Raw genomic sequence first — 19,541 nt, 5'->3', positions numbered from 1 at the left:
TATATAGGTTCTCTGGACACGCATTTGCAGTCTACAAATTCAGGTGTAATGCATATTTATTAAAAGTTTTGGAAGAAGCATTTTGTAATTGCAATCTTACATCTCTGTAAGGCTTTGTTCACATTTCATTTTTTTCCCTCTGTAAAAATGTTATTTTGGGATTATTTTGTGACACTCTCTGTTTCTGATTGCAAATAAAAATAACATACGTGTGCAGCCTCTGTATACAAAAGTTTAGCACACTACTGTATGTTTATAGCAGATAAAAAACATATGTTGAAACTGAACCAAACTCATACTTATTGGATCCTTTGCTGCTGTTTACTAAATAAATTCCTCATATTTTTGTGTCTCTATTAAGGGCCAGTTCACACTGAGCAAAATAGTGGAATCCTGCTGTGCTCAGTGTCCTGCAGTGTCTGAATGTGAGGGCACATGCGCCTCCGCTCCCAGCAGTCTCTGCTCAAAGAATTGTGCTGTTTGTGCTCAGTGTGAACTGACTCTAAGGGTTTCATTGTACAAGGATGTAGCGTAAAGAGCTGTAATATGTTGTAATTTAAACTTTTCATATTTACAACTATCTACTCATTAACATATAAATACACACAGCAACTGGGATTATTGTTCCACAAGTCTTCCAAGACAACTGTGTTCATTAAAACTTGAAGAAATAGCTTAGTAATACTTAAAGAAACCTGAAATGTACTCCCTTTTCCAGACAATATGTTATAGAGAAGGAGGAGCTGAGCAGATTCATATATAGTTGGGTAGGGAAAAACTTGGTGTACATTCCAGCCCGTTCTGGGATTAGGAGTCCAAGGTCAAGTCCATAATGGTGATTGACAAGGTAAAGGCCAAACATTGAGTAAGACCGCCCCCTGGACTCCTAAGACCAGAATGAGATGATCTTTAGATCAATATTATTCTGCATCACTGTTCTAAAAAGAACTATTTACTAATCTGCTTGCATCTGCTGTGTATTACATGAGTGTGGCTGCCATGTTTAGTGTGACAGGTTCCCTCTAAGACTTGCATCACACATTCATTTGTTAACCTTTCATCTCTTCAAGGTAGCAGCAAGAGTATTTATCTACATTCCATAGACTAATGTTTAATTTAAAAAATATCCATTAGGAAATTCTAAGTCAATGGTATTCACTCTAAGACATTGAAGCCATTACCGAATTGCTATTCTAAGCATGTTCTGCCGGTCCTTTATAAGCAACCTTTAGATGATTACTACAACTGAATACAGTACATCAACAGCTGGGAAGCAACAGGTTGTATAAGTGTATTGTGATCGCTGGTTCAGAAGCTTTGGCACAAATACTTACGGATGATTAATTTCCCCATTTTGTGGAATTCAATGCTTATTGATTCAAAGTCCACATTAAAAGTAATAAATACGAATCACGAGAAACTGAGAATGTGATAAAGTAATTCTTGGAAACTGTGATAAACATCTTGGCATAAATATTACAGAGCTCTTAAACTGTACAGCCGAGTCATGAATGCTTGCTCACCATTTTACGTCCCGCGGCTCTTTAAGAAACGCTGACTTAATACAACACATATGTTTTGTGACACATTCAGAGAAAAGTGTGTCTCATTTTTCCTCAGTTTACCCTTTCAGCGACTGAACATCGGTGTTTAATAGGGAACCGCAACAAAAAATATTTTTGTAGTAGGAAATAAGTAGTAGTTAAAAGGAATGGTCACTTTGTAGCTTCATAAGTGATTTCATAATCTCTAACTCCTGTCAGAATTTAGTATTTATTGTAGTGAAGTCCTCAAGCACAGGCTGTATGACGGCTCATGTCTGAAGTTACGTTCTATAAATATGGCATCTGGTGGAGCATACCATGATATTTTTGTCCTGTCTTCTGTATGACTGTCATGGTATAAAATTGATGCCTACAGAAATACAGTAAAGGTCCCATGAAGATTAGAGGGTTTCCTATTTAAATTATTCATGTAACACTCACTATTGATCAATTAATCCATATTAAATGCATATCCATTAGAAAGCTATCAAGAACGATTTATATCATTATGTCAAAATCTAAATCAACATTACTCGTGAAAAAAAGCAAGTTTGCAATTTAGTCATTATTATTATTATTTTAGTTATCATGGAAAACACAGCACTTCCTGTGTTCTGACTCCTTTTTTTCAGAGTCTAAACCCAGGAAGTCCCATTTTTCCCAGGTCATATGCGCTTGCAGAGAAGGCAGTCATGTGACTGATGGACACATTGAGCTGTGACTCTCTGTACTGGCCAGGACTTCATGTGCTTAGTCTCTATTGAAGCTACCTTTGGGAGACTGGACTGGGCCTAGATTTCTGGTAAATTCAGCTTTGGTTTACAGCATGATAACTGGAAAAAATTATAATGAATTTAACTTGCAAACTTGCTTTATTTCACATCTACTGTTTATTTAGATTTTGAAAGTTTAACAACAGGTACACTTTAAGCATCTCAGTTATGGGCCTGTGAGGATGGCTTCAGTAAAAAATAGAAATATTTATGTATGTTTTTTTAAAAATCTTGTATATAATTTGTTATTATATATATATCTGTTGCTTTAATCCTTAACCATCCATGTTTTATATTGTTAGGATTTTATGGCCACCTGCAAACATTTTGTCCGCCAAATTACAATGATTCTCAACGAAACATGCAGCATGGTAATTCATGCAACATGGTGTCTCCATTTGAAGACTGTTTGCCTCATGGTTGTGGGAACAAAACGGACTTTGATGTTTTTCATAGAGCATTTACTTCTCACTCTGGTATTACAGGTACATGTTATAATCTATTATTATGCATCCATTTCTGTCTTTTTGGCTTGTGCATAATCTATTATAATGCCTGTGTATTTCTTTATTTAGTTGTACATTAATAACACAAACTGAGCGTGTGCTGTTATTGTTCCAACCTGTTTGATACTCCAAAATTGCAACTATCATTCTTCTAATTGTTCCTTGTAGCAGTCAACTAGTTTATTGAGACAGATCCCAAAAAATTATTTTTCTACTTAAGTTTAGTTTGTAATTCCTGCTATAAAAACTCCACCAAAAAGAGTATGCAATCACAAGAGAAATGTCTTTCCATTGAACTAGCAGAGAATGCTGGGACATTTCAGCCCAGAAGTCAGTAGAATTCTAAATACTGCCCTGTAATTCAGATTGCAACTGAGGATTTGTACAAGATAAAAGAATTATTGTATTCACCAAGGTACGTAAAGAAGAACTCCAGCCAAATTTAAAAATCTCAGGTGGCATGGGGATGGAAAAATAATAAAGAAGCTATGCTTACCCATCCCCGTGCCCCCGCAGCGCAGTGTCACCAGCTCTCTGTCAGCCTCCAGTCTCTCACGACTTTCTGCAGGAGGTCAGCGGGGGTCTGCGAGCAGTGATGCTGCACTGTGTGGCATGGGTAAGTAAGACTTCTTTATTATGTTCCCCACACCCCTTGCCCGCCCAGGATTTTTAGACTTGGCCAGAGTACTCCTTTAACTGTTAATATATATATATATATATATGTTCTGTTATATATTCTATGACATGGCCAAAAAAATACATTGTGGGAACATAGCCTTAGGAGAAACTGACAGCCAAGAATGACAGGTAAAACTAGATTTGCATTTCCAGGGAAATACATAGTGCTTGAAAAGAGCGCTCCTTTACCAGTGACTTCCTTTTAACTTTAATCCTGGGTGCCGTCCCTTTAAGAGCTACTTGGGTCCCATCCCTTTAAGAGCAACTTGGCTCCCGTCCCTTTAAGAGCTACATGGGTCCCTTTAGTAGCGACCTGGGTCTCTTTAAGAGCGACGTGGGTCCCTTCGCTCTTAAAGGGACCCAGGTCGCTCTTAAAGGGACCCAGGGATATTTCCTCATAAAGAGCCCCAGGTCGCTCTTAAAGGGCCCCAGCTCGCTCTTAAAGGGACCCATTTCGCTCTTAAAGGGACCGAGGTAGCTTTTGAAGGGACCCAGGTCGCTCTTAAAAGGACCCATTTTGCTCTTAAAGGGACATTTTTCGCTCTTAAAAGGGACCCATTTCACTCTTAAAGGGACATATTTCGCTCTTAAAGGGAGCGATTTTGCTCTTAAAGGGACCAATTTCACTCTTAAAGGGAAAAAATTTGCTCTTAAAGGGAAAAATTTCGCTCTTAAAGGGACCCATGTCACTCTTAAAGGGACCCAGGTCGTTCTTAAAGGGACCCAGGTCGCTCTTAAAGGAACCCAGATCGCTCTTAAAGGAACCCAAGTCGCTCTTAAAGAGCCCCAGGTCGCTCTTAAAGGGACTCAGGTCGCTCCTAAAGGGACCCATTTCGCTCTTAAAGGGACCTAGGTCGCTCTTAAAGGGACCCAGGTCGCTCTTAAAGGGACCCATTTTGTTCTTAAAGGGACCCAGGTCGCTCTTAAAGGGACCCATTTTGCTCTTAAAGGGAAATATTTTGCTCTTAAAGGGACCCATTTTGCTCTTAACCTCTTAAGGACCCATGACGTACCGGCACGTCATGGATCACTGTCACTTAAGGACCCATGACGTGCCGGTACGTCATCCCTTTAAACGGGCGCCGCGGCCGGCCGGGTCCCGATCGGGGGAGATAGCCTGCTATAATACATAGCAGGCCATCTCTCCCTGTCGGCATGGAGGGTTGTTAACCCCCCCCATGCCGACGATCGCCGCTATTGGCTGATAAGCCCATAGCGGCGATCGGAACCTTTCCGGGCCATCGGTGGCCCGATGACCCGGAAAAAAATGGCGGTCGGTGCTGTCCGAGGACGGCACCGACCGCCATTACTGTAAAAAGTAATGGTGGTCACGGTACCACCGTCCCGATCGCCGTGAACGGCCGGCCAGCCGGCCGGCCGTTCACGGCGATCAAAGTCCCCACAAGTAATAAATACCTGCTCCGGACCCCTCAGCTAGGTAGCTGAGGGGTCCGGAGCAGGTATTTGTACATTACTCACCTGTCCCGGGGTCCTGATCGGCGTCTTCCGGGTTCCCGGCGTCCACTTCCTCTTGTTGGGACTTCGGCTTCTTCCGTGAGTCCCGATCGTCTCTTTCCGGCTCCAGCGTCGTCTATTTTCGTATTTTTCCGGCTCCAGCGTCGTCTATTTTCGGATCTTGCGCTCTGCTGCCCCCTAGCGGCTGATAAGTGTAATACACGTATCAGCCACTACAGGGATGTTCAGAATGTAGTAAAAAAAAAAATTTTTTTCCCAATTTTTTTTTTTTCTATTTTCCGCACCCTATCGCCGCTGAGTGTTGATCAGCATCGCACGAAAGTGCGCTGCTAATCAGCAACTCCTCCTTTTTGGCGTAGGGTGTTTTTTTTTTATATCCTACTGCCACGGTCTGCTTATAAGTGCCGAACATAAGTGCGGCATTCATCAGCAACACCATTTTTGGCGTAGGTTTTTTTTGTATACTTACTGTAAAAAACACGTAAAAAAACACTACATTACACCACACTACATTGAATAAAGTTTTACACTACACCACTACATACCCCATATACCAATCCCCATATAAAGATGGCCCCCAGGGTGTTTTCGGTGTCGGACGCATACGTTATTATTGCCTCCGACACCAAAACAGCCAGTGAGGATGAATTGGGGGGATCCTTCTTTCCTCCATTCATCCTCATCCTCCTCATCATCCAGTGACGTGTCTGGGAGTAGCGTAGCGTACGCTGCCTCCCGGACACGTCTTTTCCGCCAGTACCGTCCCAATAAGAGATGACGGTATGGCGTGAAATTCTACAAACTCTGTGAGAGTACCTCAGGGTACTCTTACAGATATAGGGTACGTGCACACTGCGGAATGGAGAAGGATAACCCTTCGTGCATTCCGCAGCTGGCACCCGCCGGCGGACTGATGCAGGGGCGCGTCTCCGCCTGTGTCATAGACTCTATCCTATGCATGGGCGGATTCCATTATCCGTCATTCCATCAACACGTTGGACGCAGAGCGGAATCCGCCCGTGCATAGAATGGAGTCTACGACACGGACGGAGACGTGCGCCTGCATCAGTCCGCCGGCGGGTGCCAACTGCGGAATGCACAAAGGGTTATCCTTCGCGATTCCGCAGTGTGCACGTACCCTTAGAGTGTATGAAGGAAGGGACACTCGAATCCAGCCGCCAGATGCCCCCCCCCCCATCCTCGGAGTTAGTGGGGAGATCGTCCGGGAACTGATCTTCCCACTGCTGGATAAAGGTCACCACCACCCGTACGGGGATAACCTTTATACCAGCACCCCCTCTTCCGGTCCCTCGCTGCCCGAGCTACTGTAGCTTGCGGCACGATCCGAACATATCAGAAGTAGTAATAGAGCCCTAATATTTAGCAGCCATGGAGCGGACCCAGCGCTTCTGGATATGAAGGACCCCGTATCGCACCAGGACAACATTTTCCAGGTGACGTCCCCCACACTGGAGAACAGGAGACCCCAGAAGAAGTGCAGAGTGTGGCGTAACAGGGGGATCAGGAAGGACAACATTTACCAGTGTGACACCTGTCCTGATCCCCCCGGCCTCTGCATACTGGATCGCTCCAAGGCGCACTACACGTCATTGGGGTTCTACATTATCTAAATTCTGTCCCTTATTCCTATTTCAGGGGTCACGTTGATCCAGGGATTATTCTGATTGCCATTATGGAGTCGGGAAGGAATTTTTCCCCTGTGATGAGGCTACTGTCGTCTGCCTCACGAGGGGTTTTTGCCTTCCTCTGGATCAACACAGGTTGAATTTGATGGACACCTGTCATTTTCAACCTTATAAACTAATAATTGGCCTAATACCCCCAAATAAATTAGAATTGTCCCTTTTCCCCAGCTAAATAGGTATGGCTGCCATTCCCATTAGAGGAGGCCATGATGCAATTACAAAGCCTCTGTGCGGCCAGGACAGTAGAAACCCCCCACAAGTGACCCCATTCTGGAAACTACACCCCATAAGGAATCTAACAAGTGGGGCAGCGGGTATATGGCCCCCTGGTGACGGCCACATTTGGGACGTGAAAATGAAAAAAATGGTATTTTTTATTTTCACGGCACATGTCCTACACATGTGCCCATCACTAGTGGGGTCCATATGCTCACTGCACCCCTTGTTAGATTCCTTATGGGGTGTAGTTTCCAGAATGGGGTCACTTGTCGGGGGTTTCTACTGTTCTGGCAGCACAGGAGCTTTGTAATTGCGACATGGCCTCCATCCCCCATTCCAGCCTCTAAATGGCGCTCTGTCCCTTTGGTGACTTGCCCTGTGCCCATATGGCAAATTATGTCCACATGTGGGGTATTTTCGTACTCAGGGGAAACTACCCTACACGTTTTGTGTTCATTTTCTTTTTTAACCCCTTGTGGAAATGGAAAAAAATCAAGGCTAGACCAACATTTAGTGTAATTTTTTTAAAATTTTTACTCTAAATCATTGATCTTGTCTTGATTTTTTCATTTTCACAAGGGGTTAAAAGATAAAAAAAAACACAATGTGTAGAGCAATTTCCCCTGAGTACGGAAATACCCCACATGTGGACATAAAGTGCCATGCGGGTGCAGGGTAAGCCTCCAAAGGGAAGGTGCGCCATTTGGTTTTTGAAGGCTGGATTTGGATGGAATGGATTTCGAGGGGCCATGTTGCATTCAAAAGGCCCCTGTGTTGCCAAGACAGTTAAACCCCCCACAAGTGACCCTATTATGGAAACTACACCCCTCAAGGAATGTAACAAGGGGTGTAGTCAGCATATGGACCCCACTGGTGACGGGCACAAATGTGGAACAATGTGGCGTGAAAATGAAATATTAAATTTTTTACACTATAATGTTGGTCTAGCCTTGAATTTATCATTTTCACAAGGGGTTAAAAGAGAAAAAAAACACACAAAATGTGTAGAGCAATTTCCCCCGAGTCCGTAAATACCCCACATGTGGACATAAAGCGCCATGTGGGTGCAGGGCAAGCCTCCGAAGGGAAGGAGCGCCATTTGGATTTTAGAGGTTGGATTTGGCTAGAATGGATGATGAACGCCATGTCGCATTTACAGAGCCCTTGTGCTGCCAAAACACTGTAAACCCCCCACAAGTGACCCCATTCTGGAAACTACACCCCTCAAGGAATCTAACAAGGGGTGCAGTGAGGATATGGACCCCTGGATGACGGGCACATTTGTGCCATGAAAGTGAAAAAATGAAAATTTTCACTTTCACGTCACATTTTTCCACATTTGGGCCCGTCACCAGTGGGGTCCATATGCTCACTGCACCCCTTGTTAGATTCCTTGAGGGGTGTAGTTTCCAGAATGGGGTCACTTGTGGGGGGTTTCCAGTGTCTTGGCAGCACGAGGGCTCTGTAAATGCGACATGGCCCTTGAAATCCATTCCAGTGAAATCCAGCTTCCAAAAGCCAATTGGCGCTCCTTCCCTTTGGAGGCTCGTCCTGCGCCCGCTTGGCACTTTATGTCCACATGTGGGGTATTTCCGTACTCGGGAGAAACTGTGCTACATGTTTTGTGTTTTTTTTTTCCTTTTATCCCTTTGTGAAAATGAAAAATTGAAGGCTAGAACAACATTTTAGTGTAAAAAATACTTTAGTCTTTTTTCAAGCCATATTGTTTGGAAAATCTGTGAAGCACCTGTGGGGTCCAGATGCTCACCGCACCCCTTGTTACATTCCTTGAGGGGTGTAGTTTTCTAAATGGTGTCCCTTTAGGGGTGTTTTTTAGGTTTTGGCACCCCAGAGCCTCTGCCAACCTGAAGTGGTACAGTCAAAAATGACCAAAAATAACGGAGCCATTGAAATTCACTAGGCGCTCCCTTATATCTGAGGCTTGTGGTTGCGTCAAATAGCGCAATAGGGTCACATATGGGGTATTTCTATAAACTGCAGAAATGGGGCAATCAATATTGGGGTGCATTTCTCTGGTAATAGGTTTATAATTATGAAAAATATTGGATTACAATAAAATCTCTGCACAGAAAATTAAAATTTTCAAATTTCTTACACACTTAGCTTTTATTTCTGTGACTCCCCTAAAGGGTTAAAAAACTTTCTGGATGTGCTTTTGCAGAGTTTAGGGGGTGCAGTTTCTGAAATGGGGTGCTTCGTGAGGCTTTCTAACACACAGTCCCCTCAAATACACTTTAAACCTGAACAGTTCCCTAAAAATATCTGATTTTGAAATTTTACTGAAAATTTGGAAATTTGCTGCTAATGTTTTAAGCTTCCTATTGTCTAAAAAAAATGAAATATAGTTTAATAAATGCCGCCAACATAAAGTAGACATGTTGCTAATGCTATTTAATATATAATTTATGTGGTATAACCATTTTCTGTATAAGCAGAAAAGTTTTAAAGTTGGAAAAATGCATTTTTTCACAATTTTTCACGCTATTTTGGGTTTTTTCATAAAGATTCGTTATAAGTATCGACTCCAATTTACAAGAAATGTGAAGTACAATATGTCACGAGAAAACAATCTCAGAATCAGCCGGATAGGTAAAAGCATCCCGAAGTTATTAATGAATAAAGTGACACTGGTCAAATTCATAAAATTTGCTCCGGTCCTTAAGGCCATTTCAGGCTCTGTCCTTAAGGGGTTAAAGGGACCCAGGTCGCTCTTAAAGGGACCCAGGTCGCTCTTAAAGGGACCCATTTTGCTCTTAAAGTGACATATTTCACCTTTTAAAGGGACCCAGGTCGCTCTTAAAGGCACCCAGGACGCTCTTAAAGGGACCCATTTCACTCTTATAGAGACCCAGGTCGCTCTTAAAGGGACTCAGGTCGCTCCTAAAGGGACCCATTTCGCTCTTTAAGGGACCTAGGTCGCTCTTAAAGGCACCCAGGTCGCTCTTAAAGGGACCCATTTTGTTCTTAAAGAGACCCAGGTCGCTCTTAAAGGGACCCATTTTGCTCTTAAAGGGAAATATTTCGCTCTTAAAGGGACCCATTTTGCTCTTAAAGGGACCCAGGTCGCTCTTAAAGGGACCCAGGTCGCTCTTAAAGGGACCCAGGTCGCTCTTAAAGGGACCCATTTTGCTCTTAAAGTGACATATTTCACCTTTTAAAGGGACTCAGGTCGCTCTTAAAGGCACCCAGGACGCTCTTAAAGGGACCCATTTCACTCTTATAGGGACCCAGGTCACTCTTAAAGGGACCCAGGTCGCTCTTAAAGGGACCCAGATCGCTCTTAAAAGGGACCCAGATCGCTCTTAAAAGGGACCCAGATCGCTATTAAAAGGGACCCAGATTGCTCTTAAAAGGGACCAATTTCACTCTTAAAGGGACCCATTTCGCTGTTAAAGGGACCCAGGTGGCTCTTAAAGGGACCCATTTCACTCTTAAAGGGACATATTTTGCTCTTAAAAGGACCCAGGTCACTCTTAAAGGGAACCAGGTCGCTCCTAAAGGGATCCATTTCGCTCTTTAAGGGACCCAGGTCACTCCTAAAGGGACCCAAGTCACTCTTAAAGGGACCCAGGTCGCTCTTAAAGGGACCCAGGTCGCTCTTAAAGGGACCCAGGTCGCTCTTAAAGAGACCCAGGTCGCTCTTAAAGGGACCGATTTCGCTCTTAAAGGAACAAATTTTGCTCTAAAAGGGACCCATTTTGCTCTTAAAGGGACATATTTCACTCTAAAAGGGACCCATTTTGCTCTTAAAGGGACATATTTCGCTCTAAAAGGGACCCATTTTGCTCTTAAAGAGACATTTAGCTCTTAAAGGGACCAATTTTGCTCTTAAAGGGACATATTTCGCTCTTAAAGGGACCCAGGTCGCTCTTAAAGGGACCCATTTTGCTCTTAAAGGGACATATTTCACTGTTAAAGGGATCCAGGTCGCTCTTAAAGGAACCCATTTCACTCTTAAAAGGACGCAGGTCGCTCTAAAAGGGACCCAGGTTGCTCTTTAAGGGACCCATTTCGCTCTTAAAAGGAACCAAGGTCTCTTTGAAAGGGACCCATTTCGCTCTTAAAGGGACCCATTTCGCTCTTAAAGGGACATATTTCGCTCTTAAAGGGACACATTTTGCTCTTAAAGGGACCCATTTTGCTCTTAAAGGGACATATTTCACTCTTAAAGGGACCGATTTTGCTCTTAAAGGGACATTTCGCTCTTAAAGGGACCCAGGTCGCTCTTAAAGGGACCCATTTTGCTTTTAAAGGGACCCAGGTTGCTCTTAAAGGGACCCATTTTTCTCTTAAAGGAACATATTTTGCTCTTAAAGGGACCCATTTTGCTCTTAAAGGGACATGTTTTGCTCTTAAAGGGACCCAGATCGCTCTTAAAGGGACATATTTCACTGTTAAAGGGATCCAGGTCGCTCTTAAAGGAACCCATTTCACTCTTAAAAGGACGCAGGTCGCTCTAAAAGGGACCCAGATTGCTCTTTAAGGGACCCATTTCGCTCTTAAAAGGAACCAAGGTCTCTTTGAAAGGGACCCATTTCGCTCTTAAAGGGACCCATTTCGCTCTTAAAGGGACATATTTCGCTCTTAAAGGGACACATTTTGCTCTTAAAGGGACCCATTTTGCTCTTAAAGGGACATATTTCACTCTTAAAGGGACCGATTTTGCTCTTAAAGGGACATTTCGCTCTTAAAGGGACCCAGGTCGCTCTTAAAGGGACCCATTTTGCTTTTAAAGGGACCCAGGTTGCTCTTAAAGGGTCCCATTTTGCTCTTAAAAGGACATATTTCGCTTTTAAAAGGGACCCATTTTGCTCTTAAAGGGACCCATTTTTCTCTTAAAGGAACATATTTTGCTCTTAAAGGGACCGATTTTGCTCTTAAAGGGACATGTTTTGCTCTTAAAGGGACCCAGATCGCTCTTAAAGGGACCCAGGTCACTCTTAAAGGGACCCATTTTGCTCTTAAAGGGACACATTTTACTCTTAAAGGGACCCATTTTGCTCTTAAAGGAACATATTTAGCTTTTAAAGGGACCAATTTAGCTCTTAAAGGGACCCAGGTCGCTCTTAAAGGGACCCAGGTTGCTCTTAAAGGGACCAATTTCGCTCTTAAAGGGACCCATTTTGCTCTTAAAGGGACATATTTCGCTCTTAAAGGGACCCAGGTCACTCTTAAAGGGACCCATTTCGCTCTTAACCCCTTAAGGACGGGGCCCATTTTCGTTTTTGCGTTTTCGTTTTTTCCTCCTTGTGTTTAAAAGGCCATAGCACTTGCATTTTTCCACCTAGAAACCCACATGAACCCTTATTATTTGCGTCACTAATTGTACTTTGCAATGACAGGCTGAATTTTTGCATAAAGTACACTACGAAACCAGAAAAAAATTCAAAGTGTGGTGAAATTGAATAAAAAAACGCATTTCTTTTATTTGGGGGAACTGTGTTTTTACGCCATTCGCCCTGGGGTAAAACTGACTTGTTATATATGTTCCACAAGTCGTTACGATTAAAACGATATATAACATGTATAACTTATATTGTATCTGATGGCCTGTAAAAAAGTCAACCATTGTTAACAAATATACGTTCCTTAAAATCGCTCCATTCCCAGGCTTATAGCGCTTTTATCCTTTGGTCTATGGGGCTGTGGGAGGTGTCATTTTTTGCACCATGATTTGTTCATTCTATCGGTACCTTGATTGCGCATATACGACTTTTTGATCGCTTTTTATTAATTTTTTTCTGGATTTGATGCAACCAAAAATGCGCAATTTTGCACTTTGGGATTTTTTTGCGCTTACGCCGTTTAAAGTGCGACATCAGGAATGTGATTAATAAATCGTTCGGACGATTACGCACGCGGCGATAGCAAACATGTTCGTAGATATGCTGCAGAGATCAATGAGATAGGCACTCGTTTACTTCCGGCTGCTGCAGCCGGAAGTAAACGAGTGCCGAGCCGGGGACGGCGCCATCTTGGACGAGTCCCCGGCCGGCATCAGTAACGGAGATTGCTCCTCCGGGACAACGTCCCGGAGGAGCGATCTCCCCCACTAGACACTAGAGAATGGTTGCCCCCGGTAATCGGAGGCAGCTGTCAACTTTGACAGCTGCCTCCGATTAGCTAATTAGCGGGCACGGCGATCAGACCGTGCCCGCTAATAGCGGTGGTCCCAGGCTACACGCGGCACCCAGGACCGCTGCGCTTCAAAGCGGGGTCGCCGCGCGGCCCCGCTTTGAAGTGCTAATGCGGACATATGACGTACGGGTACGTCATATGTCCTTAAGAGGTTAAAGGGACCCAGGTCGCTCTTAAAGAGGCTCATTTTGCTCTTAAAGGAACATATTTCACTCTTAACGGGACCCAGGTCGCTCTTAAAGGGTCCCAGGTCGCTCTTAAAGGGACCCAGGTCGCTCTTAAAGGGACCCAGGTCGCTCTTAAAAGGACTTATTTTGCTCTTAAAGGGACATATTTTGCTCTTAAAGGGACCAAGGTCGCTCTTAAAAGGACCCATTTCGCTCTTAAAGGGACCCATTTCGCTCTTAAAGGGACCCAGGTCGCTCTTAAAAGGACCCATTTCGCTCTTAAAGGGACCCATTTAGCTCTTAAAGGGACCCAGATCGCTCTTAAAGGGACCTATTTCACTCTTAAAGGGACCCAGGTCCCTCTTAAAGGGACCCAAATAGCTCTTAAAGGGACCCAGGTCGCTCTTAAAGGGACCCAGGTCGCTCTTAAAGGGACATATTTCGCTCTTAAAGGGACCCAGGTCACTCTTAAAGGGACCCAGGTCGCTCTTAAAGGGACCCATTTCGCTCTTAAAGGGACCCAGGTCGCTCTTAAGGGGACCCTAATAGCTCTTAAAGGGACCCAGGTCGCTCTTAAAGGGACCCAGGTCGCTCTTAAAGGGACATATTTCGCTCTTAAAGGGACCCAGGTCGCTCTTAAAGGGACCCAGGTCGCTCTTAAAGGGACCCATTTCGCTCTTAAAGGGACCCAGGACGCTCTTAAAGGAACCCATTTTGCTCTTAAAGGGACATATTTCGCTCTTAAAGGGACCCAGTTCGCTGTTAAAAGGACCCAGGTCCCTCTAGCGACATGGGTCTCTTTAAGAGCGACATGGGTCCCATACCTTTTAGAGTGACTTGGGTCCCTTTAAGAGCAACATGCGTTCCGTCCGTTTAAGAGCAACTTGGGTCCCGTCACTTTAAGAGTGACTTGGATCCCTTTTAAGAGCTACATGGGACCCTTTAAAAGTGACTTGGGTCCCGTCCTTTTAAGAGCGACTTGGGTCCCTTTAAGAACGACTTGGGTCCCTTTAAGAGCGACTTGCGTTCCTTTAAGGGCGACCTGGATCCCTTTAAGAGCGATCTGGGTACTTATAATGGTAAAGATCATTTCTTTACCATGACAATCTTACTCATGTCACACTCATGTCAGTGAGACAAAATCATTAAGGACCTTCCATGTATTACATCTTCTATTGGCCAATTGTGGACATGTGACTGTGGATGGTGTGATACATTGCCTGACAAAACCTTAGAGTTCCTATTGGCTGCAATATCTCAGCTATTTGCATATGTGCTGTGATTGGCTGTTAGCGGTTAGAGTGTGGCCGTTATTTGCAATGGGCCATTATTTTCTATGGGAAATTTGGGGTTGTTTAACGTAAATTTCTTAAAAACGACAAATCCGATCAAAACGAAAAATAGATAGCACACCACACACCGCCGAGGGCTTCGAAACGCAGTTTGAATGGAGTGTGTGCGCAAAGCGGTTCGGGCTGTATTACGCGCAGAAAAATTGCTGGAAGAAGAAGAAGAAACGGAAGAAGAAGAAGAAGAAGAAGAATACGGATTACAATATAGTGCTTTTCAAGCACTATAATTACTGCCAGGCATGAATACTACACTGCTGGTGCCCTCTGCTGTCCCTGCTGCCTCACAACTATTCCCCACCTCCTCACTGATTGAATGACAAGGAGGCCTCTGACTAGCCTGCCGAAATCCCACACAGGCAATCAGGAGTCTGTGCTTGGTGCAAATGTACTTACAGGTGGAATGTTAGAGGAGACCTTGGCTTCGCAATTGGACATTCATCTTTCCATGTATCCTGAATGGCTGTTTGCTGAACAGCAGTCCTGTGCACCATCTAAAGTTCCCAGGAGAGTCGGTGAGCTGCAATAGTGTGTTTCTATGAGACCTTGGCTTCACAATTGGCCTGTCCGTGCAAGTGCATGCGTGGTAGGTCTCAGAGGCCACTGTTGGAAAAGAGGAGCACCTGTGCCAAGCATGACTCCAGAGCACCTGCATAGAATTTTAGCATGCCTCTGTGACACTGTTCAGTTTAAAAAAAAAAAAAGCTTTTTTTCCTGTAATAAATATTACGCAAGCTTAACGTGTTAATGTACGGCTCATCCATTGCACTGTTCATGCCTGACAGCAGTTTTACCCACGATTCTTCGATGTCAGCTTCCCTATAACTTTGTCCTAAATTCCAAACTGTATATTTATTGCAGATACTGTACATTTACATATCATTAATGTTTATTATTTTGTGTTCTTCTTTGTTTCAGTTTACGATTTTCCAAATGGATCAGCTGGTCTTTTTGGGGATCCCCAGCGGAATATCTCAGAAGATACTAGTTTTCTGCAGATTAATGCAATTGATCGCTGTCCTAGCCAACTCTCATCTGTTTATACAGAAGGATGACCATGTCATTTACATCAATAATAATCCATTTCAGACAAAAGACTTGACAAAGAAAATTTTTTATTCATGGGGACAGAAGAAACTGGAAAATTGAATTTTAAAAATTGACAGTATAAAACAAAATCAACCGTGGAAATTGTACAAACTGTATAAATTTCTCAACTTCAAACATAAAATAACATAATGTATGATTCATAACAGAGCTAAAAGAAATTCAAAATGTTATAAAAATGTCAGCAGTGTGATAAAAAAACAGCACTTTGCAAAATATTTTATGTTGTCAAAAATAGTGCAAAGTTTATTGAATCTATGCTGAATGCAGTGAATTGCCTCATAGATGCACTAAGAATTTGATGCAAGTTCCATATGGTGGAACACACTAAATTACACCGCAGGAATTGTTTAGGCTGGCAGACTTTATTTCGGTATAGAAAATGTTGCCTGCACTGCTTGAGGCAATATTCACACAACAATCGTTTTGCAGCCATTTTTTAATAATGTCAGCTGCAAATAATGATTGTGATCTCTATTTACGTCCATCATTATCTAAAGACGCCCATCTTTTACCATCAAAATGGCAGTCATTCAACCTCAAAATGACAGCAAGTGAACATAGCAAGTGGGGTATATGCTTGTCTAAACCATGTCCAAAAAAGAGTAAACCTTGAAGTCTTCCTGTCATTAAAAAAAAACTTTTGACATGTCACACACACACACACATATGTAAAATGTTAAGATGAGTTGGGATGTGATTGTTTAGACCCTCACCAATCTCTAAACTATGCAGGGAGAAGCGAGTGTCTAAGCACTTCATTCCCTGGCTCTCTGAGATCTCTGTCACTCATCTCACAGGGAGAGGAAAATAATATAATATACAATAATATAATAGACAATAATAGTGGTCAGGTGCCATACAAATATGACTCAAAGGTTTCAACTTTTTCAGCTGTTGAACAATGTACTCCTCCTGGCACCTCAGTGTTTTACTCCCGCGGGCCTTACATCACATTGTTCATTCTTGTAATGTATGTAATTCCATAACACCACCCTCTACAGCTCTAGGAGCCAGCAGCCATCTCTCCAAAACATTCCAGAAGGTAGGAGTATGGTGGTGGTATATAAGCAATACACACTCTGTAATAAGAGCCCCTGGCATTCACTGGTGTCCCTTTCCCAGCAGTACATGTGCTTTGTATGCACACTTCTGAATTGCTACCATCATGGAGAATTTAAGACATCTATGTAGCAGAGACTGATATCTCACACTCATTGGATATAAAAGCTCATATGCTTTTGGTCCATTAAAATATAAAGTTTTTTTTTATTGCTGGAATCAAATACAGCAGTTTTTTTTTAATCTGACCCTGCAGTTTTTAGCTAAGGTCAGGAGTGGCTGCAGAAAGAAGCAGAAATATAAGTCATTCCTTTATATTTTCCATCCTTTTCAATCCACTTCTAGTGTTTGTTCAAAAACTACGGAAGCAGCTATCCAAAGGGGTAAAAAATTGCTGTGCATGATTCCAGCATTATACCTGCATAGTTGCAAAGTGGTTGGCATATAGTGCAAGCTGGATGTCCAGAGTGTAACAAGGTTGAAAGTAATGTGCGTGTGTAACTTGCTTTAGATTCAGTAGCAGCGCTTATAACTGGTAAGCTAGGCAAAACTGCTATGTCACCCAAAGATACATTTGCCATTCTGCAGGTTGCTTAGCTTATATTCAGTCAGTGTCAGAATAGAGCTTAAAGTGACACCATCACTTTTTGCATTATGACTTCTTTACACAGGTATAAAGGGTAAATCTTGCAGTTTTAATACCTTATTTTATGTCATACGTTATGGTGCTTGTTCCAGTAAAAAGTCATCTTTTATCATATGCTGATTGTGCCACCTCGGTGGGGCTTCACGGCCACTGTAGCCCCGCCCACATCGCCACTGTAGCCCTGCCCCTCTGTGATGTCATTTCCGCATAGGCCCTCTCAGCGGCCATTGGAAAGGCCGACCTAAAGGCCTATGCGCCGATGACATCATGGATGACTTTTTACTGGAACAAGCACCATGACGTAGAGTATAAAATAAGGTACGAAAACTGCAAAATTTACCCTTTACACCTGTGTAGAGAAGTCAGAATGCAAAAAGGGAGTGACAGTGTCACTTTACTGGTTTGAATTCTGGTAAGTGTTGTCTCATCTCCAGACACATTAGGATTTGTACACATTTCCATTTTTCTGTGTCATAGGTGCAGAAAAACAAGAATGACATAGTTTCAGATCTATTGCAGCAAAACCATCACCAGTGGCTTCCATCACACCCTATTGACTTATAATGGTGTTCCTTAGGTTCTTCTGTGATGTCAGTCACTTTGAGAAATAGTGCTGGGCTATTTTTCCTAACAAATACTATATGACAAAATCCCAGATAATTAAATGGAGAAGGTTTAATTTAACCTTAGGGTATGTTCACTGGGACAAAATGGCTTTGAAATAACACTTATTGAATTTAGTTTTTGTTACCAGTTTTGATGTGGTTTTTACGATCCACTCTGAAAAGTGACATACCACTTAGTTTTTCAGCACTGTTTTTTCAAAGCCATGTCCTCATTAAAGTCAATGGGAGATGGGAACAGGGAGGATCAGTAGCTCAGCAAAAATATGTGACGCACAGATACACTACTTTTTATATTATTGTTATTATTATTTATTTTAAAGTGTTGTTAGCTTCCTGGTACAACATAAATTACAGAGGAGGGGTTATATATCAACTTCAATCATATTGAAGCTGAACCCATACTATAAATTAGTACTGACTGCTAAACCAAATCAAGACACTAAACCATATATACTGCTTCAGGCTACTCTCAGATGAATGTATTTGATCAGTATTTTATATCAGTATTTGTTAGCCAAAGCCAGGACTGGAACCTAAAGAGAGAAAAGTGGATATCAAACCTAAAGGCCCCATTCCACGGAACGATTATCATCCATATTCGGCAGATATCGTCTGCTACGGCCGATAATCGTCCCGTGGAATAGAAGGCAACGAAAGGAATATTCATATCGTTCATGGAAATAGAAGGCAACATTGTTCATGTCGGCTCATCAATGCTTTTGTTTGTCTTTCAAGCCAGCTGAAAGACCAACGACTGTGATAGTAGCGATCTGCTGCCGTCGCACCGTGGAATAGGAGCGGCTTCAGCAGACTGCCACTATCCTCTATGGGCTGCCCGGATAATTTAGCCATCACCCGGGCAGCCCCCCCACAGTTCCCCGTGGCCCATCCCAAACTCACCCGCTCGCTGCTGCCGCATGTGATGGGGGTGGCAGCGAGCGGGGAACGAGGAGCAAACAAGCGCTGACAGCACTCATTTGCTCCTCACAGTCGGCCCGTGGAATAGGGGCTTAACTATGAACACATATTTTGCTCAAAACAATCTTTTACATTTATCACAACAAATTGTTTCTGACCTCTTCCAGCATGTACTATTATATAGAGGGAACCTGAGTAAAACTTACATCACTCTTGCAGATAATTACTCTAATTATTACACTAAAATTTTTATACAGTACATCACAAGTTATAGCTACATCAAAAGTTACAGCTACATCACAAGTTATGGCTACATCAAAAGTTACAGCTACATCACAAGTTATAGCTACATCAAAAGTTACAGCTACATCACAAGTTACAGCTACATCACAAGTTAGGATTCGTTATATATGTGAACTGATCAGTCACCTGAATCATTACATTTAGGTTACTGGTAAAGTAACAGAGATGGCAGTCACATAGTTGATATGTTATATTTGTTCTTTAACAGTGTTGCCTAGTGATGAAGACAACCCCTAGTCCATATGCTCTATGGATGTTATAAAGTTGTGCCCTCTACTTCGACCCCCTCATTACCAAGAATG

The 19,541-nt window shown here is 42.9% G+C and overlaps 1 protein-coding gene across 1 annotated transcript in view; it reads left to right on the top strand.

Moving 5' to 3' along the window:
- GLIS3 (GLIS family zinc finger 3) overlaps positions 1–15,632 on the top strand; it is a 347,865-nt gene extending 332,233 nt beyond the window's left edge. Inside the window, exons 10-11 of the mRNA XM_069964277.1 lie at positions 2,620–2,802; positions 15,496–15,632. Of these exons, the coding sequence (XP_069820378.1) occupies positions 2,620–2,802; positions 15,496–15,632 (320 nt within the window). The remainder of the gene's footprint in view (positions 1–2,619; positions 2,803–15,495) is intronic.
- The last annotated feature ends 3,909 nt before the right edge of the window (positions 15,633–19,541 follow it).

This window comes from Dendropsophus ebraccatus, chromosome 3 (genome assembly GCF_027789765.1).
Source record: "Dendropsophus ebraccatus isolate aDenEbr1 chromosome 3, aDenEbr1.pat, whole genome shotgun sequence".
NCBI lineage: Eukaryota > Metazoa > Chordata > Amphibia > Anura > Hylidae > Dendropsophus > Dendropsophus ebraccatus.
The sequence above is the reverse complement of the archived record's forward strand: the minus strand, read 5'-3'. Positions and strand labels throughout refer to the sequence as shown.